This window comes from Stegodyphus dumicola, chromosome 2, assembly GCF_044657685.1.
Source record: "Stegodyphus dumicola isolate Sdum_Otavi_A_Nest chromosome 2, ASM4465768v1".
Classification (NCBI taxonomy): domain Eukaryota; kingdom Metazoa; phylum Arthropoda; class Arachnida; order Araneae; family Eresidae; genus Stegodyphus; species Stegodyphus dumicola.
This window is the reverse complement of record NC_140769.1, coordinates 288177362-288204655: the sequence shown is the minus strand read 5'-3', so window position 1 is coordinate 288204655 and position 27294 is coordinate 288177362. Positions and strand designations below refer to the sequence as shown.

General features: G+C 32.5%; 1 protein-coding gene across 2 annotated transcripts in view; it reads right to left on the bottom strand.

The window, feature by feature from the left end:
• Nucleotides 1–23600, bottom strand: part of LOC118205432 (uncharacterized protein KIAA0930 homolog) — a 63925-nt gene extending 40325 nt beyond the window's left edge. The window contains exons 1-5 of one of the 2 annotated variants that reach the window (XM_085812247.1): nucleotides 23209–23600; nucleotides 19265–19422; nucleotides 5510–5611; nucleotides 5324–5401; nucleotides 4490–4591 (exon numbers count right to left, since the gene is read on the bottom strand). In XM_085812247.1, coding sequence (XP_085668373.1) covers nucleotides 4490–4591; nucleotides 5324–5401; nucleotides 5510–5611; nucleotides 19265–19422; nucleotides 23209–23320 — 552 coding nt within the window. In that variant the 5' untranslated portion in view covers nucleotides 23321–23600. The remainder of the gene's footprint in view (nucleotides 1–4489; nucleotides 4592–5323; nucleotides 5402–5509; nucleotides 5612–19264; nucleotides 19423–23208) is intronic. The other variant, XM_085812246.1, reaches the window with a different exon arrangement.
• Between the last annotated feature and the right edge of the window lie 3694 nt (nucleotides 23601–27294).

The following is a 27294-nucleotide window of genomic DNA, read 5'->3' as shown; positions in this document are numbered from 1 at the left end:
CCATAAATTCTGATCCATAAAATTCAATTGTTTATGTAGTACAACTTCATGAAATGCAAAGTTTTGCATTCTGTTAGGCAAAAGACTATATTTCTCACATACACAAGGCCTAATTTCTAAAATTAGAAGAGCCAGAGCCTTGTGGAAGACTGAGGAATCAAAGAGAAAAAATAAGTAAAATAGCTAAAAATTAAAATAATTCAATGTAATGTAAAGAGATAAAGACAAATCTAACAAATTATCAAATTAATTTTACATAGTTAAATAGGAAAAAAAAAATATCGGACCTTTTTTGGAGGAGGGTTGGTTGGAATTACAAGTCTACTTAGAAGCTAAGAAGCAGCTCAGCTGATCTCTGTCCAAGTTTAAGCCTTGATTACACATATAATGTACTATTGAGTGCAACAAAAACAAACATAAACAACCATCATAAACGCAACAGAAACAAATGGTGTCAGCGTGCCATGGATTGCCTATTTTGACCATAGCACGCTGCCTCATGAATACTTTTTAGGCAAGTGTGGATAATCAGAATGCACTAAAAAAATCTTACATTTCGTCAATTTGGTATTTTTGATACTATGCATTATATCAAATCAAGACAAGACTAAATACGAGTAATTACCAAATTTGCCGGCATATAAGACGTACTGGCCTATAAGATGCATCCCCTTTTTTTATACACACTTTTAAAGGATAAAACTTTATTACTGATCATTATAAAGAATTTACAGTATTTTAAATATAAATTAATAAAAATACAAATACTTTCTGCAAATACCCAATTTATCTGGGAAAGAACATCTTTTAAACTTCTTTGTCAAAACTCAAACACTCATCTCCAGAGCTAAATGAAGGAGTCAATTGAAACTTCTTCTAAATAAGCATCTGAGTCCTCCCACAACAAACTGTCCTGTGTATGATCCAGTACTTCCATGTTATTTAGCCTACACCATCACATGTAGCTTGTATGCTATGTTATAGTAATGTCGACATTGTTTCTGAGCCATAACTTGCCAAGATATTCAGGAAATTTAACAGTAGAAATTACACACACTTGAAAGTCGTTCACAAAAAAATGGAAAGTTAAAAAAAAAAAAAAAAAAAAAAAAAAAACAGCAGTGATCGCTGCTGACAGCTCTTACACATTCACTGAACTCTAAGTAACTGTAATATTCCTACACTCCATAAGCAAATCACATAACTGCGAGTAAAGGAAATTTCCAGAAATAAATATCAACGTACAAGACGCACCCCATTTTTAGACCTATTTTTAAAGAAAAAAAAAATGCATCTTATATGCCAGCAAATATGGTATATGCTAATTCACAGCTAATCAAAGACACAATTCTTTTAGGAGTGTCAATTTGTAAGTGTGTGCAACAACAGTGTGTCAATTTGCAAGAATCCAGGATGACCATGTATCAGGTTTTAACAAAATTTTCCCAGTACCACAACTAGAATTATCATTTACTTTCAGTTCTGCTACAAAAGTCAGTATCATATGACACTGTGAAGGTTTGGTACTGAACCTTCAAAAACAAGGACTATGACATTCAAGAAGGCGAGCATTCTGGCTGTCCTATTGATGTTACGAGAACGAGGTTAGTTTACGAGAACTTGTGGAAAAGATCAGTATGAAAACACTTGACAGTTTGCTAAGCAAGAGGAGTTATGCGTTAGTGCCATGTCCATTAGTCATGCCAAGCATCACACAATGATGATGATCACTTGATGTACATGTTCAATCACTGGGTGTTGCATGAGCTAACACAAGCAGATGCGTGTTCAACATGCACATGAACAACAAGCGTGTTCAGGCCTGCACTAATCTGCTCAAATATCCACATAAGGACAAAATTCTGGACCAGATTATCACTTGTGATGAAAAGTTTGATTAACAAAAAGATCATGCTTTGTGTATGGTGGAATTGCCATGATATTATCAGCAAAAAGTGAATGGAAAAAGGTAAAACCCTCGACAGTAAGGTGTACAGTGAGATGCTAGTACGTGTTGATACTGCTATCAAGGTAAAACGTTGAACTGAGTTCCAGTGCAAAAAGGTAATGTTCCATCAAGATACTGCAAGGCCACATGTGTTAGCATTCACCGGCTGAACTCTGCATGTACTCGAATGGGATCTTCCCCACACGCACCATATAGCCCCAACCCTGTCCTTCAGAATTCTACCTTTTTTCACCCCTGCAGCTACATCTTGCTGGTGCTATCTTTCATTCTGCATAGGACATCCAAAATGAGGTAGGTCTGCTTTTGAACTTTGCTATGTTTATTTCATCATAACAGTAAAAATATGCAATTACATCAATTGTTAAAATTATTCCTTACATACAGAGGAAAAATGGTGGCTACGGGCCTTTCTCTGAGTTGTAGTCACAATATGTGTTCTTAGCACAAAATTTCTTAAAATAAGCACAGTATTTTATGAGATGAACTTTAAAAAAATGAATTAGAGGGTTCTGTAAAAATGAAACAATTTTTTTATTATGTACAACAAAAATATTTATTATACTTAGAACTGGGTAAAAATAAAAAAAAATAAAATTATGCATCTATATGAAAGGTTTCAGAAGGTATTTCAAAATGAATTTTCTGACTCCCTGTCTAATTAAGGAGCAGCTAGAAAGCTCATGTAGCCCATGTATAGTTAAGGGTTCTGCCTTGAATAAACTTAAGAACTTGTCATTATATGTGTAGAAGACTCTTTTAGTGTCACCAAAATTTTTTGTTTAGTTTTTTCCCCTTAAATTCCCTTAAGCTTTGAAAAATTACCAAAAATTAAAAATCTTTTGAAAAATTACTTTTTGGGCTGAAGGTTTTGAAAAATTACCAAACCGTTGTCAAAAATCATATGAGTGGTTATTACTACCCACACTAAAGGTACTGCTTTCATGTCTTTTTTTTTCTATCTTTATTATGAATGTTTTTTTGTTGGAATACTGTCATTACAACCAGATATTTTAAGTTAATATTATATATTATGAGCTACCCTCTATTATCACACTTTTCAGTATTTATTACGAGACATTTCGAGTTGTTTTCAGAGGAAATGCTCCCTTTACAATATAACTGTAATTTTAAATAATCCATAACAAGATCCCTTAATTAACAGACTCTTTTCAAAATCCATTGATTCCATGCATTTCTATGTTGTTGCATACCTTGCGTACCAAAAGTTCATTATAATATTTTTTTTAATCTTCACACTTTGGATAACCTTTTCCTAGTGTTAAAAAAAGTAACACATTCATTTAGTTACTATAACATTTGTTTTTAAATACTTACTCTAAAGTGACCTTAATCACATACACACACATATATATATGCAGTTTGTCCGAAAAATAATGTACCTTTTTTTAAAAATATTTTTTGCTCAATACCCAGTGTGTAGAAAGTGGTAAAAGTTGGCCTGAAAGCTACTAGATACTCCAAGTTTTGAAATATCTGCCTTTCCTGCATGCACAAAATTGTCAAGATGGTGGCCCACCAAATCACAGAAGGCATTTTGTGCTATGGAACACACAAAAACAATGTTAGTTATCACAGTTCAACACAACTTTCGGTGACAATCTGGGGATGATCCACCAGACAAGAACTCAATTAAACATTGGCATACACAATGCAGACAAGTTGCCTATGCAAAGGCAAAAGCACTGGGTGACCATATTCGGAGAAAACAGTTTGATAGAGTTCGGCAATCCTTCCAATGCAGCCAACAGAAGTCAGTTTGGAAAGTGAGCCCCGTTGCAGATGAGAAACTGCTAGATCCAAGAGAATGATTCATGGAATGAAAAGAATTTTGATAAGCTGTCTAATTATTCAATAAATGAACCCTAAAATCTTTACCAATAAGGCCTGCAGAGATATTTTCTGACCCAAAAGCTGCACATGTATTTTTGTACAATGCGAATAACTAATATTTTATAGTCTGCATATCTAGGCTATCAGTATTCAAGGATGTTCTACATTCTGTCATAATACCATTCACATAAATTAATAAACTTTCAATAAATGGTTCAATTTCTTTTATAATCTCTGAGTAATATATTTGTTCTAAAACTAAATTTGAGAAAAACAAAGATTCCTGATTTGAAAAAAGTTAAAAAATCTGGAATTCCAGCTACATATGGACCACAATCCCCCTTGCCTGTAGTTTATCCACAACTACTTTTCATGTTCATATTATAATCCCCTCCTTCAAAAATTAAATAACTCGTATAATTCCCCCCTTTCGATTTTTGGATGATTCAATTAGTAAAAGGGGGATTATGCAAAGAAATACAGTAATACAGACTGGAGAACTAAATAGAAAGTTTGATTTTATAATATTTACTAAACTGATTTCATAAATTTAAAACATCATAATATGAAAATTTGGATCAGCTGCATAATGATTTTTATGAACATGCTGTATAATAACAGTATTTTAAAAGTTTCTAATACTGATTTTAAAAAAGAAATGTTATTTACCTCATCATAATTGTCAACGGTGAAAAATATATTTGGATAACTTATCTCTTCCATTTCACCTTTGCAATCCATACTTCTCCTACTTGGAGATGCATATACTCTCTGAAAAATTAGAAATTACTATTAGTATTTTTAAGTAAGCTTAGCAATAAATACAATTCTGATGTTTATTTCATCATAACAGTAAAAATATGCAATTACATCAATTGTTAAAATTATTCCTTACATACAGAGGAAAAATGGTGGCTACGGGCCTTTCTCTGAGTTGTAGTCACAATATGTGTTCTTAGCACAAAATTTCATAAAATAAGCACAGTATTTTATGAGATGAACTTTAAAAAAATGAATTAGAGGGTTCTGTAAAAATGAAACAATTTTTTTATTATGTACAACAAAAATATTTATTATACTTAGAACTGGGTAAAAATAAAAAAAATAAAATTATGCATCTATATGAAAGGTTTCAGAAGGTATTTCAAAATGAATTTTCTGACTCCCTGTCTAATTAAGGAGCAGCTAGAAAGCTCATGTAGCCCATGTATAGTTAAGGGTTCTGCCTTGAATAAACTTAAGAACTTGTCATTATATGTGTAGAAGACTCTTTTAGTGTCACCAAAATTGTTCGTTTAGTTTTTTCCCCTTAAATTCTTCAAACAAATTTACAAACTTTTTGGCTTATCCAATTAAAGCATTCTGAATATTTTAATGATGGCATTCTTATTGTATAAGAATGACATGAAAATTACATTAAGTTTTTATATAACTCTCCTCAACAAAAACAGAAAATAAATAAAATATTAAAACTTAATTAATATAATAAGATCTCAATACAACCTGTGAATTTTTTTTAAGAATCTGTAAATCTTTAGGACTTGTCCGTGTACAGACAGCACATGTGAGTGTGTATTCAAACTGTGGAGAAGAAAAGATAAACATCAGCAAAGAATTTTCTCATTCTATAATGAAGATTTTTTAAATGTAAATGTAGCACATAAATAAAGATATAAACATCAAAAAGACCTGTTGTAAAATCAAATTCAGGTATAGGGTTTCTTCCCAATCAACATCAGTATCACCAATTGGCAGCTTTCTAGAATCTTTCCTAAAAACTTCTATTGCTGTCTAAATCAAACAAAAGTTACAAAAAATTAGTTTATCTAACATCTTTTAAAAGACACAAAATTGGTATTATAAGCTTGCTTACAGCTAAACTTGCATAAAAGCCTCTTATAATACTACAGAATAATAATATATATATTTTAAATTTTTATTAACTTTATATGAATAAAGAATGTTTGTTAAATTTATATATATATTATATATATATAAACTTATCTTAAAAAGGAAAAGGGATGGTGTCTATTAAATCTTTACAATTAGGTTATTATTAAAGTGTTAAAACAGAATTTTATACAGGATAATATACAAATTTATATTAATTATAGTAATAAGCATGTAAAAATATATGTATTTTTAGACATAACAAACATGTATGATAATTCTAAAAATATAAATGTAATGCAATCCTATCTTAAATGTATGTAATACAGAGAGTAATCTTCTAATAAGTTGAAATACTGAAGCAAATTAATTTTTAATCAGAATTTTAATTTTTGCTTTATAATTAATAATCAAATTGAGAATTTTTTGGTAGAGAATGGATTCAATCTTTTTTTAAGAAACAGTTTTAAAGAATTATAGCAAAGTTAATACATATATTAACAGAAAAATTATATGCAAGTTCAAACAACTAGTGTAACTGCTACAGTACAAAAAAGCATTGTTGAACTCAAGTCATAAAAAACTCAAGTCTTTCAAAAGTTTAAAATACAAACACAAAAAGTATTTGAATAATAAATTAAAAATATGAGGATTAATTTTAATATCAGTAACAAATATAGAATTAAAAAAACTACAGATGTTCATTTTTATACAAAAGACAAGAGATACCAACTTTTCTACATATATTGTAATTCCCACAGGAATTTCAGAGATATAATCACAGAAATTTTAAAAAAATACAGTAAACAGATTACAAATTAATCTGCTAAATTTAACTGACACATTTAACCTAACCTTCAGAGCAAAGTCAAACAACAAAATGTCAAAAAGAAAAGACAGAATATTTTTCATAGCAATCCCTTCATACCAAACTTTACTACTTAAATTGCCAGTAAAGTTACACTTTGTTTACTCTTTGACAAATTTATTCTGACATATCATCACATATTTGTTTACATATCACTAGGTTTAAACAAGAACAAGCTTCAGTTCTATTCATCATCAATTTCCTAACAAAATGAATTCTTAGCACTCAGTTAATATAAAATTATTGTTATATATATACCTATCTTTTAATAGACTTCAAATACAATATTTTGCCAAATGCAAATGCCATATACTCATTAAAATCAGAACAAAATTTTAAATCATGCTTGGTTATAAAAGTTCATTTAATTGTTGATAATAATTACTAACATACTATTAATACAACTTTGAATCCCATTAACAAAGTACTTGTATTAAAAAATTTTTGAATTATCTCATACCTAAATGATAGCTATAAAAATAATGAGGTAATAATGAATATATTCTCGGATACTTCTCACTGTACATCTTCTAAATATCTATAGGGAACATATTTTTGAAACTTTTGCTTATGATTTTTATAGTGGCCTAATTAATGCACTGAAAAACAAATACAAAATTTACTCGAATTTCATAATTAAATTTTACAAATAATTGTTTTGGATAAACTTCCGTGACGCTGCATTGATGAGTTTCTGATCTGATAAAAAATTTACAGGAAGTAAATATAATTCTAGTGTTAACATTTCATGCAGGTACACAGATTCTTAGAACTGGCATACTAAGCATGTTCTATGCAACATCATCTGGAAAGTAAGAAAAACTGGAAATCTAGTTTGCATTACAAACATTGATTGATTAATTATGATAAAACTTCCATGGACTATCTTCTTAGGAAGAACCATCTTCATCATGAACTTTGAATTAAAGACTGGCTACTATTTATACACCTGATGTAAGGTACATAAACAGAACATATTATGCAACAGCCTTAGCAAAAGTTGCCAAATTTTAAGTACGTGCCAAACTCTGGTGCTCATGCACTTAACCATTCTTCCAACCATGCTCAACAATCCTTCAACCATGCTCAACAATCCTTCAGTCATGCAATGCCACCATTTTCATATGCATTCTATTTTATTGCATTCCAAATTCCAACAGTTTTTATGAACAAATCCTGATAGTTTTGGACTTTAGTTTTTGAATTTGCTAGAAATGGAAGAAAGCATGTAAAGTTTTTGCAAGACTCCAGAATTTTGCTAAAAATTTTCTAAAGGGAACAAAGAGGAAATACACTTCTTGACAGCCAGTGTTGCCAAGGGCTGCAAATGAAGACAGATCATTGCATATTTTGGGCAAAAAATGGCCCATTTTAATTATTAAAATTTGTATTTTAAATTGCTAAAGTATGTTGATAATGTTTACTAATTTACTAGAAATACCGATAATTTGAAAATCTTAAAAAAAAAAAAAAAAAAAAATGCAAAAAACCACCAAATTGCACCCAATAAGCAACTTTTTGTAAGCAATTTCTCACTCAGTGCAATCTCTCTGGGTCTTAGATACTGCTGCTTAGTGTCTTCCTAAATGTTTTGCTGCTCCTAAATTTTGTAACAAAGTGCTTTCTCTAAATTCTAAAAAAAATTGTCACCCCCTAAATTTTGGTGCTCAGGGGTTTTCTAAGTTCTACAAATGTTGCTATCTCTAAATTCCACTGCTCGGTTCAACTGCATTGCTTACACAGCTCTGGCGCCAGTCCTGCTCACAACACAACTTTTTTGTACGTTTTAATTCCAAAGTGCGCTAGAATGAGCTTCAAGAATACAAAACTTTCAGAAACATTAAAATTAGTGACACTTGACACAGCAGATCTTTTTCTAATTCTTACACATTAATATAAGACCAAAAAAATATATTTAAATCATGAGATTTGATTTAATAAAAGAAAATTATTTCACAGATACATTTTAAAAAGTATTTTTACTGAATACAGAAGTTTGTGTTATCGCAATCAGCTTAGCAGAAGTCGCCAAAGTCTGGCAATCATGCTCATAGCAATCCTTCAGTCAAGCAATGTTATTTTCAAATGAGGTCTTCATTATTATTATTTTATTGTTTTATTTCAAGTCCCAGCAGTTTTTATGCATAAATCCTGATATTTTCTGCCTTAATTTAAAATATATGCTAGAAGACTTTGACAGCAATGGAAGAAGAAACTGTGGCAAAATTTCTGGAGGAATATACAACTTTGCCACAGTATCTCTAAAAAAAAAAAACATAGAGACTGTCAACGATTGCATGAGGCCGAGTCTTTGCAGTTCTCATATTTTTTCAAGCAAAAACCAGATCACAGTGTACTTGAGGAGAATTGACAAAAAGATGACTTATTGAAAGATGCAGAAACAAATATGTTTTACTTTTTTAATGTATTATATAATCCTTACTTAATAATTAAAATTTGCATTTTAAATTGCTAAAGTGTGCTTTTTTTTTTTTTTACATGTTAATAATGTTTGCAGATTTCTGATAAATATCAATAGTTTGAAAATCTTTTTTAAAAATAGAATGGGAAACCTGATAAATATATTTGGTACTACTCTTATATGCGTCCTCAGGTTGCCAAATGTGGCGATATGTGTTCTGCACCGGTTTTTGGCGTGACTGTGTGTTCTGTGAGTTTTTTTTTTTTTTTTTTTTTTTTTTTTTTTTGTGCGATGTTGTTTGTATGGCAACCCTTTTGACATTGAAACTTGATTTTGCTGTAGTGATTTTATTTGTTTGTTGGTTTGGCGGGCATTTTGAAATGGCTTATAACTGTCAGCGAAGTTTAAGATTTGGATTGTGGTTTTTGTGTAGTAAGTTTGAAGGATGTTTTTATCGTTACTTTTGAAATTTTAATCTCAGAAAGATGCATAAGTAGAAAAATCGTGGCACTTTTGTTCACAGATGTCATGTGACTGCCGAAATTTTATTCACAAATGTATGCTGGATTTTGTATGCTCTGTGTCTCAGAAGATAGGGGAATGTGGTGGAAATGGATGATTTTGCAGATGTTTGAAATTGATATTTTTGCTGTTTGATGGTGGTGGTAATGGAGTTCTGGCACGAAGCTCTGAAGGCCATATGCGTCAAACCACAGGATTCGTTCTTCAGCATACAAAACTACAGTACAAATTTTAGATACAGGAAAAAGTCTAAAGATAGCAAAAATAGAGGCAAGTAAAAAGATATTGAAATGGTAGGATGAAAATGCTGATTATGATTCAGATGAAGAGCTATGCAGTATAGATATAAAATCCTAAAACATCTAATTAATTAAAATTCTAACATAAAATCTCAAGACAAAATCAAATTAAATAATAGAGACCCGTTTCTTGCAGGTAGTGAAACAAATTGGTATTGACCTCTCTTCCAATTAAACGGTCGAAAGGCAGGTCGCAGCTATTAATATACTTCTCACGAAGACTATTAAAATGTGGACACATAGTGATTTCCTATATGTTTTTACCACCAATCCTCGAATTCCATATCACAGATTTATGTTCCTACTGCATTGATATAAATATTAACGAGACATAGTGCACAATAAAAATTAAGCTTTATTTCGGAACTTCGCGCACACTGCCCACTGCCCGACAGCCTGCCTGTTTCGCTCTGCTCGCTACTCGTAAGAAACTTCTCCTCTAGGGTTGCCACACTTATCAGAGGGCGCAAGGCGTGCTTCTTATCGCCATCACCACAGAGTTTCCCCCCAGTTCCTTTAATGGCTATTCAAAGGAACGACATAGGTTATGAAATTATCTCAGAGGATCTGTACTGTCGGGTATTTTTTACATGATTACAAAATTAGAATATAAAATTAGAAAAGATCAAAATGCAATTCAATATATAACAAGGTATTGACACATATAATAAACATGAAATAACAAGAAATACGTTAAGATATGAATTTTAAAAAAATGTTTTAAATTGTTATGTAAGAAGCAAGTTTCTTAGGGAAGTGAACATGTCTTCCCGATCTGGTGACAGTTTGTGTCTTAGAGAGTTCGTTTGCAGATTTATTAACTGTCTTTAAGTCTTTATTAGTTTTCAGTACAGGCAAATTAGAATCCGAAAGCAAATAGGCTGGTTTCACACGGTCTATAGACACAGTAGATTTCAGACTGTTAACATCAATTGTGAAAGTTTTGTTTGTTCTAGAAAGGACTTTATGCGGACCTGTATATGGTTGGCACAGAGGTGGCTTTACTCGATCGACACGTAAGTGTACATGCGTACACGACTTTAAGGTAGCACTTACGTAACATTTTTCTTGGCAATGTGCAGGTGTTGCTATTGGATTCAATTGTTGCATTCTATGCCGAAGATTCGTGATAAATTGTGTGTCATACGGAGATATTTTAGATGACGTTATGATATCACTAGGCAGCTTGAGAGTTGTGCCATACACCAGTTCAGCACAAGATGACTGTAGATCTTCCTTTACGGCTGTCCAAATACCAAGCATAACAACTGGTAGTGTTTCAGTCCAGTTATTGGTCTCGTGAGCCTTGAGAGAAGATTTTAAATGTCGATGAAATCGTTCAACAATGCCGTTGGACATTGGATGATAAGCTGTTGTTGTGATTCTGTTCGTACCCAAAATGCGCGTGAATTCTGCAAAAAGTGCGGATCTCATTTGAGAACCTTGGTCTGTTGTTATGATCGATGGGCAGCCAAAACGAGATATCCAACAGTTGAAGATGGCTTTGCAAATGGTTTCCGTTTTCATATCCGGGATGGGAATGGCTTCAGGCCATCTGGAGAATCTATCTATAGAGTCAAAAGGTACACGTTGCCTTCTGATGGAGGTAACGGTCCGACAATATCCATATGGATTTCTGAAAAACGTGCATCAGGAAGAGAGAATGTGCCCAGTGGTGCTTTAGTATGCCTAGTAATTTTCGATTTTTGGCAAGATTCACAGGATTTCACCCAATTTTTGATATGACGTTTCATATCGGGCCATACATAACGAGAACAAATAAGCTTCGTAGTAGCTGCAATTCCTGGATGTGACAGATTATGCAGATGATTAAAGATGAGTCTGCGAAAGGAATTCGGAACAAATGGACGAGGAATGTCTGTTGATATGTCATAAAGAATATTACCATCAGAATATTGGCATGGTTTAAATTCCAGTTTCAAAGATGATGTGTTGTTTTTGAGAATGTCTTGTACCTCCAGATCATGCAGTTGAGCTTCCGAAAATTTTTTAAAATCCAAAAATGGAGATTTTGTTATGGAATCAATTTCGATTCTTGAAAGAGCGTCAGCAACAACGTTTTTTGAACCTTGCACATGCCTAATATCAGTAGAGTACTGAGAAATAAAATCTAAATGTCGCAATTGTCGAGGTGAACATTTATGAGGGTTCTGTTTAAAAGCGTATATTAACGGTTTTTGATCCGTATAAATTATAAAATTTCTGCCCTCTAACATGTGTCGGAATTTCTTAATTGCAGAATAAATTGAAAATAATTCCCTATCGTATGCGGACCATTTCTGTTGACTTTTATTGAGTTTCATAGAGAAAAATGCTACAGGTTCCCATCTTTGTTGAGACAACTGCATAAGTGTGCCGCCGATTGCGACGTCTGAGGCATCTACCCAGATGCTTAGCTGGGCTCCGGGAATAGGGTGTCTTAAAAGGGTAGCCTGAGCAATGGCATTTTTGGCAGCAATAAAGGCTTGTTCAGCATTCTCGTTCCAATTTAATTGTGGGGATGAATCCTGAACACGAGAACGAGATTTCTTTTTATTCATATAGCCTTCTAACAATTTTATTAAAGGAGAAAGAATATGTGCTGCTTTAGGTATGAAACATCTGTAAAAGTTAAACATGCCTAAAAATCGGCGAAGCTGAGTGAGAGTGGTAGGTTGAGGAAAATCTAAAATACATTTCACTTTGTCAGGAAGAGGTTCAATTCCGTTTTCACTAAGGTGAAAACCTAAGAAATCAATAGACGTTTGACCAAAGGTGCATTTTGAAACATTTATGCAAAGTCCATATTCCTGAAGTTTGGAAAATAAAGCTTTCAAATGCCTGCAATGTTCCTCAGAATCTTTAGAGGCTATGAGCAAGTCATCGACAAAAGCGTAAACACCTTCTAAATCCCGCGTGACTTCATCTATAAAGCGTTGAAAAGTCGCGGATGCATTGCATAAGCCGAATTGCATACGGGTACTTTCAAATAAACTGAATGGTGTGCATATGGCGGTTTTGTGGATGTCGGCTGGGTTAACTGGTATTTGATGCCTTAATCAGGTCGACATGACTAAAAATTTTAGTACCGTGCAATGCAGCAGTAAAATCGGCTAAGCATGGAATAGGGTATTTGTCTTTTATTGTTTGAGCGTTCAATGCTCGATAATCTCCTACAGGTCTCCATTCCAGACTTCCCTTTTTTGGAACCATGTGAAGTGGGGATGCATAATTGCTGCTCGAAGGTCTCAAATGCCCCAATTGCATCATAGTTTGAAATTCTTGTTTTGCTATTTTTAAGCGATCTGGAGCTAACCGACGAGGTTTTGCAACCACAGGTGGACCTTTAATTATGATATAACGAACGGTGTTGTGTTTAACAGGTTGGTTAGGATCTGGTAATCTAGTAACTGAAGGAAATTCTTTTAAAATTTTGTGATATGGTGTATCACTAAATACAGTTTTTACTGAATAAATGCTTGCATTTTTCACGCAACCGACGGTTTTAAAATGCGTTTTTAAATCTTTGAGACATTTGTTTCTGAGATCAGGCACCAATTCAAAGAAATGGAGAAAATCTGCTCCAAGAATGGGTGTACTAACATTTGCTATAAGAAAAGTCCATGTAAACTGTCGTCTTAATTTGAAATCCAAAGAAAGTGTTTTTTGACCATAAACATGAATAGTAGAAGAATTAGCAGCGAAAAGTGTTTGTTGGGACGAATTCCGTTTTTGAGAATTATTTGCTGGAAGTAAGGACACGTCAGAGCCGGTATCGACCAAGAATGAAAGGTTTGTTCTACGGTCACGAACGAACAGGCGACGTGAAACTTGAGGCAAAGAATAAGTCGCCTCTATTCTTTGCTGGTTTCGTTTCCCTGCCATGAACAAGGTTTTGTACATTTGTCATCTCTACACTTTTTCCTAAAACGTCTATGATACCAGCAAACAGAATAATCTGTCCTTTTGGAATTGCTTCTTTCCTTATTGCGATCTCCGCGATTTGGCAAGCGACCAATACGCGAAATGAGATCAATACGTTTGTTTAATTTTTCTATTTGTTTAAATAATTTATCCTCAAGAGACTGATCGACTGTGCGAGAAACGGCACAAGTCCCTGGGGTTGGATTTACTTCTAAAATTCTGTCGGCAATTTCTGCAGCTTTATCTACAGTTAAATTGGAAACCGCTGTCAAAATAGACTGAACAGTCGAAGGCAAACGTTGAAGGAATAATTCTAACATTAAGTTATCAGGAACATTTAAAGATTCTGCCGGACGTTTCATATTTCTAAGCAAATCGGAAGGTTTTCGACAGCCTAATTCTTCTCCAGATAATAATTGGCGAATTTCTTGCTGAGAAGATTCTCCTGCACGATTTATTAACTCAGTTTTAAGCTTTGCATATGGATCAATAGGGTCTGGTTTCATAAGTAAATCCCATACTATTGATGCAATATCTGGAGGAAGATGAGCAACTACATAATTATATTTAGTAATGGATTCTGTGATAGGTTTGGGGGTGGCAAGAGCAAAGGTACTTTCACACATAATAAACCATAAAGATGGGTCTGATTGGTTATAAACCGGAATTTGGACGGCATGAACATCAGACATTGTGCAAGGTTTTTAAGCCAAAATAAAAGCAAAAATTTAACTATAGAAAATGAAATTAAATGATAAGTAGAAAACAGAATTATAAGATGATCTATAATTACTACTCATCTGTGATTCGGAGGACGAAAACCGATGTAATCCATTACTTCTGCTTAGGAGATCTTGAGTGATGGCTTGTAGTCAAAACCGAAAGTGCTTGAGAACTGTTCATACGATTTAACACAGTCCGGGTTACCATTATAGTGATTTCCTATATGTTTTTACCACCAATCCTCGAATTCCATATCACAGATTTATGTTCCTACTGCATTGATATAAATATTAATGAGACATAGTGCACAATAAAAATTAAGCTTTATTTCGGAACTTCGCGCACACTGCCCGACAGCCTGCCTGTTTCGCTCTGCTCGCTACTCGTAAGAAACTTCTCCTCTAGGGTTGCCACACTTATCGGAGGGCGCAAGGCGCGCTCCTTATCGCCATCACCACAGACACTCGATTAAAATGCGATGGAGTGAGAAACAAACATTACAATTTGCACAAACAGGCTTGTTTTCAGCTTTCAGAAGGTAGTTATGTGTCACTCTAGTGTGACCAATTCTAAGATGAGTCAAAAGAACTTCCTCCTTATGATTTCTAGTAGTATCCCAATGCTCTATTTTAGCTTTCACAATGCTAAGTGCATTTTATTTTATTGTTGTTCTTATTTTGTAGAATGTTATGTTCATTGTTTTTCTGTTATGAATTTCTGTCGTTATTGTTGTTTTTTGAACTGTTCTTAATTTATTTTAGTTTATTTTGTTGATTTGTGCGCAATGCCGAGGGTGTGAGGGATGCCTAGACTGCGCAATTCGCTGATGTTTAAGTTAAAATAGAATGCTGTGTACATGGTATTGTTTGAAATTTATTGCTGTTATGTTAGTTTAGTTTAGAGAGGTGTGCATAATTTTTAGATTCCTTTGCTGCATATATTATGCGATTCTCTGATATTTTTTTTTAAGTTAAAACAGATCGCTGTGTACATGGATTCTTGTCAAATATTTTTGGTTAGAAACTTTGTTTTTGCTATCTAAATTTTTTGTTTTTGTTCCAGAGTTTAGGCATAATTTGTGTGTTAAAAATGTGGTTTTTGCGTGTGCAAAAACCACATTTTTGCAGACATTTTAGGCTTAAAGTTCGAAATAAATGAAAAAAACTTAGATAGTATTATGGCGCCGTGGAGTTTCTCACAACGAGGGCATATATAAGAGTAGTTCCATATATTTTACCTTTCTTTAAAAAATCACCAAATTGCACTAAGGTAGTTGCAGTAATATATAAGTACCCAGAATACATGTAGTAAAATGCCACATATTGATCTCATTTTCTAGAATATATTTCAAGAATATATTTCTAGAACATCAACTATGAAAGAAAAGTACTTCTAAATAATCACTATTTTTTTATCTTAGCTTTCTATACAAGAAATACTTACATATTAGTATTCAGAATGCTGAAACAACTTACAAAGAAAATCTTATCATAATGCACATGGCTGTGTATGTGGACTGTCACATTTTTATTTGCCAATGTTTATAGTTTAATTTAAAAAAATATATTTTCTGTGTAAGCTAATCTCTACATATAATAAAAGAAAGAGTCTGTGTGTCTTTCGTTCGTGCTGCATGTAAGCTAACAGACCCAGGGCTACGAAATTTGGTATATAGGTGCATCTAGATAAGAGCCAGTGCACCTCGAAGGGATTTTTTCAAAATTTAAATCAGATTTTTTTTTTTTTTTTTTACTTTATCTTTTCGATTTTATCGTATCATTTTGAATAGTTTCATTCTTTTAGCAACAGTTTTTCATCCAACTGTACACTGGACTGCTGACTGTTGAAAATCAGCACTGTTGCCACTTGGAAAAATTACGGCGATAATTCTGTGCAGTTTTTAAATTTAATGTTTCTCTTGGATACTGGACGTTTGTCGAGAGAAGGCAACGGGAAGTTGGTTAATTTATTTATTAGGATAATTAATATTTGTACTAAGGGATATTGCTTATTTCATTGTAATTTTGTTATATGTAATACTTTTTTTTTATGAAGTTGTTCTGCAGAGTAAAATTCTGTGCAGTTTTTAAATTTAACGTTTGGTGTTCCCTTCAGGCATTTTCCGGTACATTTGAAAGCCAGACGAAGGCCGGCTACCTAGCTGCTAGTTTGGTATAAATAGAAGACAGTGTTTCTTTTATACATGACATACTGGCTGCAAAAAATATTATATTTCATTCTTTAGGAACAAGCTTTAAAAATTCTTTAACAGTTTTACATAATATTTTAGATAATCCTCTCAGGCTTGAAAAATAAAGTTTCATTTAATATTTCTAGGAATTTCCAGTACAGAGACAATTACTCAGATCTATTCAGACTGACAGTCATCAGCACAGTTATTCCTTATTGGTATTCGAGATGCTTATTTCTTTAACTTTAAGTCCAGTAACATAATAAATATTTGTTCTCTTGTACTTCAGGAAGTTAAAAAAGCTTTCTAATTACAAACAATGAGATTCATTTCTGTGGATTAAGCAATTTTTAATTTTTGTAATAGCAAGCATTTTGTTTAATGGACCAACTCGCACTTACCATTTAAATAAGTATGAAATATCGGGTTGATCGGAAAGTCATGTTGTATTTTTACCACTTTTTTAAAAGGTGATTTATTCCTATAAAAATAAGAATTCAATTGATAATGTATTGGTCATTTTGTTCAATGACCTTTTTCCATTGTTCCACAAGGTTCATAATTCCATGCTGGTAGAATGACTTGTCTTTAGAAGTGAAAAACTGTACCACGTGTTGATTTATAGCGTCATTGGAATCGAATGTTTTATGATTCAAGGAATTCTGAAAAGAGCGAAATAAATGGTAAATCGTGCATCTGCAGGTGCATGGTCAGGGGAGTACGGTGGGTGGGGCAACACATCCTAACCAAACTCCAACAGCTTTTGGCGGGTAACCAAACTCATGTGTGGTCTTGCATTGTCTTGGTGAAACACAACACCTTTACGATTCACGAGTTCTGGCCGATTTTGATTGATTGCATTGTTCAATTTCTGACAGTACATGGCTGAATTAACCATTTCATTCCTTGGTATGAGCTCAAAACCACAACACCTTTGAAATCCCACCACACTGACAACATGAGCATTTTCTGGTGAATGATCGCTTTGGATGTGGACTGAGGTGGTTCATCGCACTGTTTCTGAGACTGCTTGCATGCGACATTATTGTACACAATCCGTTTCTCATTACCAGTGACTGTACACTTCAGAAAAGAGTCATTTTCTTCATGTTTAAGAAGGGAATGGAAGATGCTCAAACGCTTCAACAGATGGATCTCGTTCAGCTCATGAGAAACTCAAACTTCAAGCTTGCTTACAAATCTGAGCTTCTTTAAATGGTCATGAGTGGTGGATTGAGTAATATGTGGTGCCTCTGCAATCCTTGTGTCGTGTACCGCGGGGTCAGACTTAACCACTGCCTTTACTTCATCATCGTCAGCCTCCAATGGCTTTCCTGACCAAAGGCACATCACATCAAAATTGCCAGAATGGAATTTTGCAAACCAGCGCTGGCACTGATGTGTCGTTAGAGCATCTCTTGCCTTTGCAGAAATAAAAAAAGAAAAATATAGTGAAAAGCAACAGTTTTCCCCTCCATTTTCAACTCCATATAAAATCTATTCAACTCGTTCAAATCGAACAATTTTCTGTTTATTGAATGGGTTAGAAGTGTGACCTTACATAGTATTTCAGTGAGGTGGGTGCGCACGGTGCTTCTACTCCAAAAAACACACTAACGACATCTGTTAGCAAAATACGGCATGACTTTCCGATCAACTTCCTATTTACTTCACTAATATATTAAAAAGTTGAATATCATTTTTAACAATATAAATTAACTGGCCTTGAAATACAAAAGAGTCTGTAAAATATTTACAGTGTAATTTATTTATAATTTAAATATTTCATAACCATTGTCCCCCCAAAAATTACAAGAGCAACTTTTCTCATAAAGAAATACTGTGTTTATCATCACATTTACAATCTGATAAACAGAAACAAGCATAATACTTTTTTTTAAGAAAAAAATATAACACTATTAAGCAGTTTTAAAGTATGAGTTTGTGGAATTTGCCAGCAATGAAAGTGATAAAATTTCTGCAGGAATAAAAAATTTGGCTGAAAATTTTCTAAAGGGAACAACAAGGAAATGTGTTTTGTAAATAACTGTTTTGCCAAAGGTTGTACGAAGCCGAGTCTCTGCAATTCTCTAATGTTATTTTAAGTGAAAGCAGATCGCTGTGTTCTTAGGCAGAAGAAAAATGCAAAAAAAACTTCAAAAAGATTTGAAGAATATGTTTTAATTTTGTAATGTATTACGTAATCCTCATTTAATAATTCAAATTTGTATTTTAAATTGCTAAAATATGTTTTCTTTTCATACTATGTTGATAATGTTTATTGCCTTAAGATAAATACTGATAATTTCGAAATCTTTCTTAAAAAAAAGGACACCCAATAAGTAACTTTTACTTTTCAACTGCAAAAAATCACCAAATTGTACCAAGGCTGTTGTGTTAATACAGTGCTAACAGTACTTAGTAAACTATTTAATCTAGTAAAAATTTCAAATGGTATAAATAAAATATGTGCAATAAATATTATAAATCAGTTATGTCCATATGCAAATATCCGAGCATAAAATACTATGAACTGAAATATTTTTCAAAATAAATAAAGTTTCTTTTTTAAAAAAATCTATAAATCAGGATATATGCAACATACTTCGAATTGTGGAATATATCGAGCCGATGTCCTTTTCTGGTGCTTGCGAACAAAGAACAGTAAATCATCATGAACTTTGTCATCAGAATAATATAAAAAATGACGCACAAATAAATCAGTCCAAAAAGTAGTCGGATTTAAAAGTACAAAGCCAGAATCTGAAATATTAATAAAATTACAAGCTGTCAATCACATACATTATATTAAATTACAAAGACAAGAATAACAATAACAAATAAATATTTGGGAATTTTATAATGAAACAAAGCTGGCTCACAATATGAGAAATTTAAGTTTTTTACTATTGTTATGTTTCTCAAATATCCATGACTAATTACATTTTTAAGCATAGAATTACCATTAGTATTTCAAGCTACATTTCATGCAAACATTAAAACTGCTGCCCCATTAATTAAAAAATATCCTTAAAGATAAAACCTTATGGTAATTAAAGACTGGAAATTAAATCTTACATGGCCTACAAGCAAGGAATATCAACAAATGCAACTAATGTATCGTGAAATACATTTAAAAAATTCCTATCTAGCCAATTCATTTCTAGAAGATAACAGTAGCACTCCTTGAAATTTCAAAAACTGGTTTCAGTTATTGCTTTCAAATTTCTCTAAAAATGTGTACTACACTACAAAGTTTGAAACCTGGACGTCCAATACCCAGAACGATCCAAAATTTAGATGAAAAAAAGTTGCTAGTAATCTTCTGAATCACTAACAACTTTTTTGGTTGATCTTTACAATATGGTAACTGGTAGTTTAGTGACATTTTGGAGGCGATAAAGGTTACTACCTGGGACTTTGGTAATAATGTGAGCAGTACTCAGTTCCGATTACGCATTATTTTGCGTGAGGGAAATGAGAGATCATGGGATATGTCATGTGATATTAATGGACGAATTACGGTTCTTTAATCGGAAAAGGGGGAAAATCGGGAAAAAATGTGGAAATTTTGTATTTAGCTTTATTCTGTGTTGTGTAATTTTTGGATCCCATGGCCCTAACTAAAGTGATTCGAAATGGGTATTTAGGCATTGTGATAAAGAGAAGTTTGCTTTTTATTTAGCGGAGGAAGTATGGAGGTAAAATTCGCAGAAAAAATCTTTCAATAATTTTATTGAATGAATTAGAAAAGTGTATCCGCCACGTAATCAAGATTCTGAAGAAGATTAGGTAAGTTAATATTTTTAATTATTTGAGGATATTATTTTTATGCATTGTTCTAAATGTAAGGTGGAAAGGAATTTGGTATTATTGGGAAAATTGTTATTAGCAATGATTTAGTTTAAAGTAATTAGGATTGTAAGGTAATTTTTATTAATTTAATGTATGTGCTCATTTATATTTTAAGTAGTGTTTTTGAATTTAATTATATTTTAATGAAATGATAGTTATTTTGTGAATTTTATGTTTGTAGGAATTTGGTATACGTTTAAGTTGAAATAAACGTGCATGGAAATAATTTAAATATTTGATACTAAGTATTTGTAATACTTGCGGTATGAATTAGTTGGTGACGTGTATAATGTAATAGATGATTTAGAGGTAAAAGTTTTTGGATATTTTATTTATTTTATATGTGGAAATGTTCATATTTGTAAAGGCTAAATACTTTTTCGCGATCAGGTAATTTCATATATGTTCTTTTTACAGGGTTTAAAGATTGAGAAAATTGTCATGTATTTTCGTGAAATTTTTCTAATTTATGAAAAAAAAAGCAGTGTACATGGATATAGTGAAGAGTGTGCGCAATGCCATTTTTGTGCAATTCTGGGATGTTTTTTTAAGTAAAAATAAGTCGGCGTGTACATGGTTTATGTGTATGTGTTATTTTGAAAAACGCGTAAGGTGTATGGTATTGTGCATTTTTCCCAATTTTGCAGTGAATATTTGTCATGATTAAGCAGTTTTGTTTGATAAAATTTCTAGCATAAGTGTAATTCGGCTAGTAGATTGTTGGAAGAAGTGTTCAGTAGATAAGAAGAAAAGAAACATGTCTACTTCGTGAAGACAAAATGGCGGCGGGAAAAAAAAATAGAGGGTTGCTGTAGGAGAGTTGGTTGCCAAATTTTCGCCAAAAAATCGCCAAGTTACCATAATGTAAAGATCAACAACTTTTTTTTTAATGCATTACACTTGTACCTTTGATATTTTTTATAATAAAGCATGCAAATAGTCTTGATTTGTGATTTCACTTCTGCACTGATGCTGAGTGAATTTCAGTTAAGCTCAAGACTACAGGTGACACAGCTGATGCAATCACATCAGGCAGCAGAATTTAAGGAAGGCAAAATTTTTAGAATTTAAAGAAGACTGAGGAACATTGCATCAAGCAATGAAGGACCATCAGAACACAAGCACCTCTCTTCTCTAAAGTTTCTGTCAAAATCGACATACTGATATTGGCGAAATCGCTTTAGTTTGTGATATTTTCTCATATTTTTCGATTTCTCTTTTGATTACGTTCTTTCTTCCCACCTCCCACTATGTAAGATACATTTTGCTGCACTAGATTAGAGACAATAGGTTAGCATCGCCAATAACTATCACACTAGGTTAGAGGCATTTTGCTGCCTGATAGACAGATGGATGATGTGCTCGAAGTGTTATCGTAGATTCAAGAGGTAGTTTAGAGAATTTTCAATGATATGCATTATCTCCGTTATCTATGTCCAAATTTTCGGGAGATTCGAAAAATAGTTTTGAAAATTTTCATTGGTGTGCAGTGTACCGATTACTAAACAATTCTGGCAGATTACTTTGGATGCCACGCTGAAATACTGTATCAATCAATCTTGAAAAATCATCGATTTTTTGGCTGATAAAAAATATGTTTAAGTTTTACAAAATATGAAACAGATAACTCAACAAATTCTAAATTGGGGCTTCCATATACCCATTTTTGGGTGGAGGATTATGTTATTCAAAATTTGATGACTCTAGGTTTTGCTGTTTTATCACAATGCGAGAAACATACATACATTTATGCAAATTCTTTATTATTTAATTTCTTTAAGTATAATGCAGGGCTCTAACATTAGATGGCAAGAATTTGAAAAGTGATAAGCTGCATATAGCAAATCAATGCAAAATGCCAAAACAAAATTAATAGCCCTTCTGGGAAAATGCCCTTTGAGCTTAAAAAAAAAAAAAAAAAAAAAAATTCTTTCAAATAATGATTTGTAATTTAATAACTTTTTATCTCTATTAAAATAAAACAGAAGTTATAAATGAAGAGGTATATTTCTTTATATCCAAAACCTGTCTCATTATTTTTCAAACTATATAAATTTGGATATGTGGCTCTCGAAAGTTCTCATGCAGCTCCCATCGCCTTGAAGTTTGGCCATCCCTTTACTATGCCACAGCTAAGTTATTAATTCATTCTTCAAAACACTTTCCACACACATTCAAAATGCTTTTTACTCAATGCAACATCAATACAATTTCTGGGAAGAATATTCGAAACATTTGGATTTGGGCCTCAAAGCAAAATCATAAAAAAACAATTTCTATTGTTTAAAATGCAGAAATAAATGCAAACTTTAGTTTAAATTTTGCTGGATAGCTGTATAACTTCTATTAGCAAATAAAATAAATTAAATAATGAAAGCATGAACACAATTTAGTCTATTAAAAACATTAAAATAAGTAACTAATAAATGAATTCCATAACAATAGTATGTTCCACACAATAATAATTTTCACATACTACAAAAAGCTTGGCTTATGTTTCTTGACAATGAAATAAAGGACAAAAAAAAAAATAAATTAATAAGAATAGCCCTTTGCCACACAGAGTTTCACTTTACGATTCACAGCAGCTCACCAGGAATGATTCATGTTTCCCACAGTAAACAAACCCAGATGAGTCATTATAAACATTCAAATTTTCTGACAAATTTAAAGCTTATTCTAAAAGTTAATCACCTTCTCTAGCATATTGGGAAATTTCTCGAGTCCTGTGGTACGATATTTCTGTCAACATTTGTTCTAAAACACTAGGCACATGGCCTGATTGAAACACATTTGAAAATGCCATAACATACACCTGCTACGCCAAAACCTGCTCTGTGAACTCAAAACAAATAGACAGACAGACAGACAGACAAAGTAGACAGATGTCTTGTTTTGCACCCGCTAAGTCTTTCTGCACCGATGGGCGAAAAATCAAGCATAGGTGCGAAGGAAAGGTATATAGAAAGAGGGGCAATTTCGTATTTGAGGAGAGTAAAAAGGAACTTCGTACATCTTGTACGAGTTCAAAAGGCCAGGAAGGAAAGATGGGACAAAATAAAATTTTAAATAAATGGCCCAAAAATAATAGAGGGAAAAAGAAAAAAAAAAAAAAAAAAAGGGGCCTATAGAAAGAAAAGGAAAAGAAGTAGAAAATATCCTAAAATACGATTGTGTCCATGAATGTAGTTAAAAGGAAAAGAAACTGTCTTCATTTACAATAAATAGTGTCTCACAGGTGTGTTTGTGTAGTGAGTGTGTTTGGTAATGGTGAATAGATGTGTTACTGGGGAAAAAACAAATATTGACGGTGTTAAAATGCTTCGTATCAAGGTATTTAGCATGGAATATAAAGTAATATGTACGCTTGCATCCTGAGATATCAACAAAGGTCATCAAACAAGAGTATATATTAATTTAACCAAAGTAACTTATGCTACTTTCATTCTCAACATTTTCATACATTTTTCAAAAAGCAGCAGCAGACTAACAACATAGAACCATATACAATACAAGACCACAACCGCATACACCCAAAAAATTAAATAAATAAATAAATAAATAAAATAATATATATATATATATATATATTTATGTGTGTAAATTACTGAGTATATGTATTAAAAACACAAATTAAACAGTATTTATTCATTTAACTATCATAATTTATTACAAGATTAATTATTTTACTATCATAATTTATTACTAGTTAAATAATGTTAATATAACACAATGAGGCACACTGTTATTTATATAAGCTCATAGTTTTAAAAATTCATTTAAGGCGGTGAAGAATAAACCATCCCTTACATATGGACATTTAACAGATAGCAAAGAACAGTATGAGAAAAGATCGGTGAGGTATAATATTATTTAAAGGCGAAACTATATTCAAGCGATCTAGAAAGAAAAGAGAATCCAGAAGATCCGAGAGGGAAATAGCGCGATGCCCAAATTATCCCTCTCATCCCCAAATTTTCCCTCTCTCGAGATTCCTTAAGGGGTTTGTAAGTGTTGACAGACGTGAACTGATAACGCTGGCGTCTGTTTCAAGTTGATACACAAAGGAAGCCATAAGCAGTGGCAATTTCAAGTATTTTTTAATGCTTTAAACTGATGAAAAATTAAGATTTATTGATTTAAAGGCACTTATTTATAGAAATTTGATTTAGTTTAGATGAAAGAAAAGTACTTATCTTAAAATTCCAGGCTTTTGGAGTATATCCTTACATTGTCCGCTGTTTTATTCTCGTCAACATCGGAGCCGAAATTCATTGGAATGATATAGGTTTTGTAGAGGAAAAATAAACATTTTTCAAAGAAATTTAATTGATAATCACCAAGAGGAAAGGAAAAATTTTCACTTTTTTACGGAGCGCAGCGATCGTGCTGCCGCTTGCCTCGGTGATCACCGGGAGACCACTCAAAACAAATAACTAAACATAACCATAGCTTTAGTTTCACTTCAAGTCAGAACGAAAAGATTGGAAAAGAAAATGTTACTTCAAAAAAATCTGAGAAATTCCAAGGAGAAGTTAAAAATCTTCAGCTCGCGAAATGAATTAAAGATTCAGGAAATTAATCAAAGATTTAATTTATTAAATGAATTACAAAATTTCAAGAATTCAGTAAGTAGATTAAACAGAAAATGTTATAAAGTCATACACAAAATTTTCTTCTAACTTATTTTCTTGGTCTAATTATTTCAATCAAAAGGACAAAAGGAAACATTTTCAAGTGGTGTTTGGCCTCAGATAATGTGATTATGTAGTTTTATACATAAAGGAAATGTAAATGGCAACCATCTTAAATTTTCCCTCCAAATTCTAGTTTCGTTGAGTGTTCTTGCGCTGGAATTGCGTCAGAGAATCTGCGGCTTGGAAGCTGTCGTATGAATAGATATTTTTGTATTCATTTTGTAAATTTATTTGGTTATATTTCTTATTTTTGACACAAATATTTTTTGACATAAGGCCATTAAAACTGAAAAATCATAGTGACGTGATTATCTGTTCCATCGTCGTTTGCTTTATATTCTTTAACTCAATTTTGTATCCGTTTGATTTATGTATTTATTTTTCAATATAATGATAATTATTGATTTCAATAAATTTACCTTCGTTATATCTGTAGGTAATTTATACGGGTTTTCATCCACAAAGATTTATTCAATAAAAATTCGTTGAATTATTCAAATTTTTCCTTTTCTTGGTGAAATATGTAGGTGTGTTTTATCTCCCTTTAACTAATTTATACTGAATATTTTATCTTCTTCTAACCTGTTATAAGCATTTCAGCAATGATGATGCTGATAATATCAACAAAAATCTTCCTCCGTACAAAAAGGGGCCATTATCCTTAACTCTAAAATTAAATTAAATTAAGTTTCTGATTGATTGCGTACTACATTTTGGTGATATAGCTTTAAATGTATTAGAAGTAAAATCTTTAGATCCTATGATACTACCTGAAGAAGGCCCACCAGCGGCCGAGCGGTAAAGTCGCTGAACACTGGTAGTTCGAACCGTGCGAGCGGGTTGGCTGCATGGGTGTTTTCGTGGTTTTCCTCATGTGTAACGTGTATACGAGCCAGTTTCCCTTAGGAAGTCCTCAACGAAGGCGTGGCGCGCAGTAAATTGGAAGTTATTCTGTCAGCACTATCCTTATCTTCAGGGCAGATGTTTTTATTTTATTTGGCTTATAATTCCTTACTAAATGTATTATTTCATCTCGATGTACTCCGTCTTTGATATGATTTAAATCAAATTCCTCCTCGTTATAATTCGCTTCCGATAGTGAAGAAAGTGACACAGACGTTATTGAAAACTAAAAAATTTCGATTGACAAATTAGTCGGTATTCTCGACACAGCAATTATAGGACTTGAACAGCGGAACTTTGTAACTGAAGAAGAAAATATGTCTGTTTATAGAATTAAAGAGAAAGTGTTATCACATATAACGAAGCAACTTAAACAACTTACATTGAAAGAAATGTTTAATAAAGTAAACAAATAAATATTAAGCTTTTTTTTTTTTTTTTTTTTTTTGTAAATTTTGATACCCTTTAGATCATAATTGTTCTTTATTTCATAAATTACGGTTTCATATTTTTAATTTTATAATATCTACATGCCATCGTACTAGATTTAAACTGATGATCTATAATCCGGAAAAATCGATAATCCAGAATCACGGAAGTCCCAACGAGTCCGGACTGACTTTTGACTGTATCTAAATTTGATACTATTCTGTTTTGAGGACCGTAAAAAAATTGCAGCAAAAATGTAAGCGCCAAAGTGTCAAATCTAGCAAACGCGACCATTTAACAGCGTGCCAAATCTAGCGTACATGCTGATTTCAGATCGTGTAAGTTTATATAGTTCTATATTTCTTAAGACACCATTGAAATACTAGTTTAATTTTTAAATCCTTTTTTGATATCCTGTGGATTGGTAATTGCCCATGACGAAAAGTCTGCAATTGAATTTTGGGTAAAGTGCAGAGTCACCCACTGCTTGACGCGTTTTTAAGAATTACACATACTTGGTATCCATGTGCACATCAACTTGTTTTCACTTTTAAAAAAATCCCAGAATTGCAAAAAAATGGCACTTAGCATACGCTTGACTTTATCTTTGTACACATCGACCTGTTTTCACTTAAAAAGTAAAAGAAAATTGACAAAAATCCAATTGTTTTTACCCTTGTAAAAAGCGAAAGTGACAAACAAATAAGTGGGCCATTCTGCACATTACCAAGAATTTTTTCAAAGAGAAAGC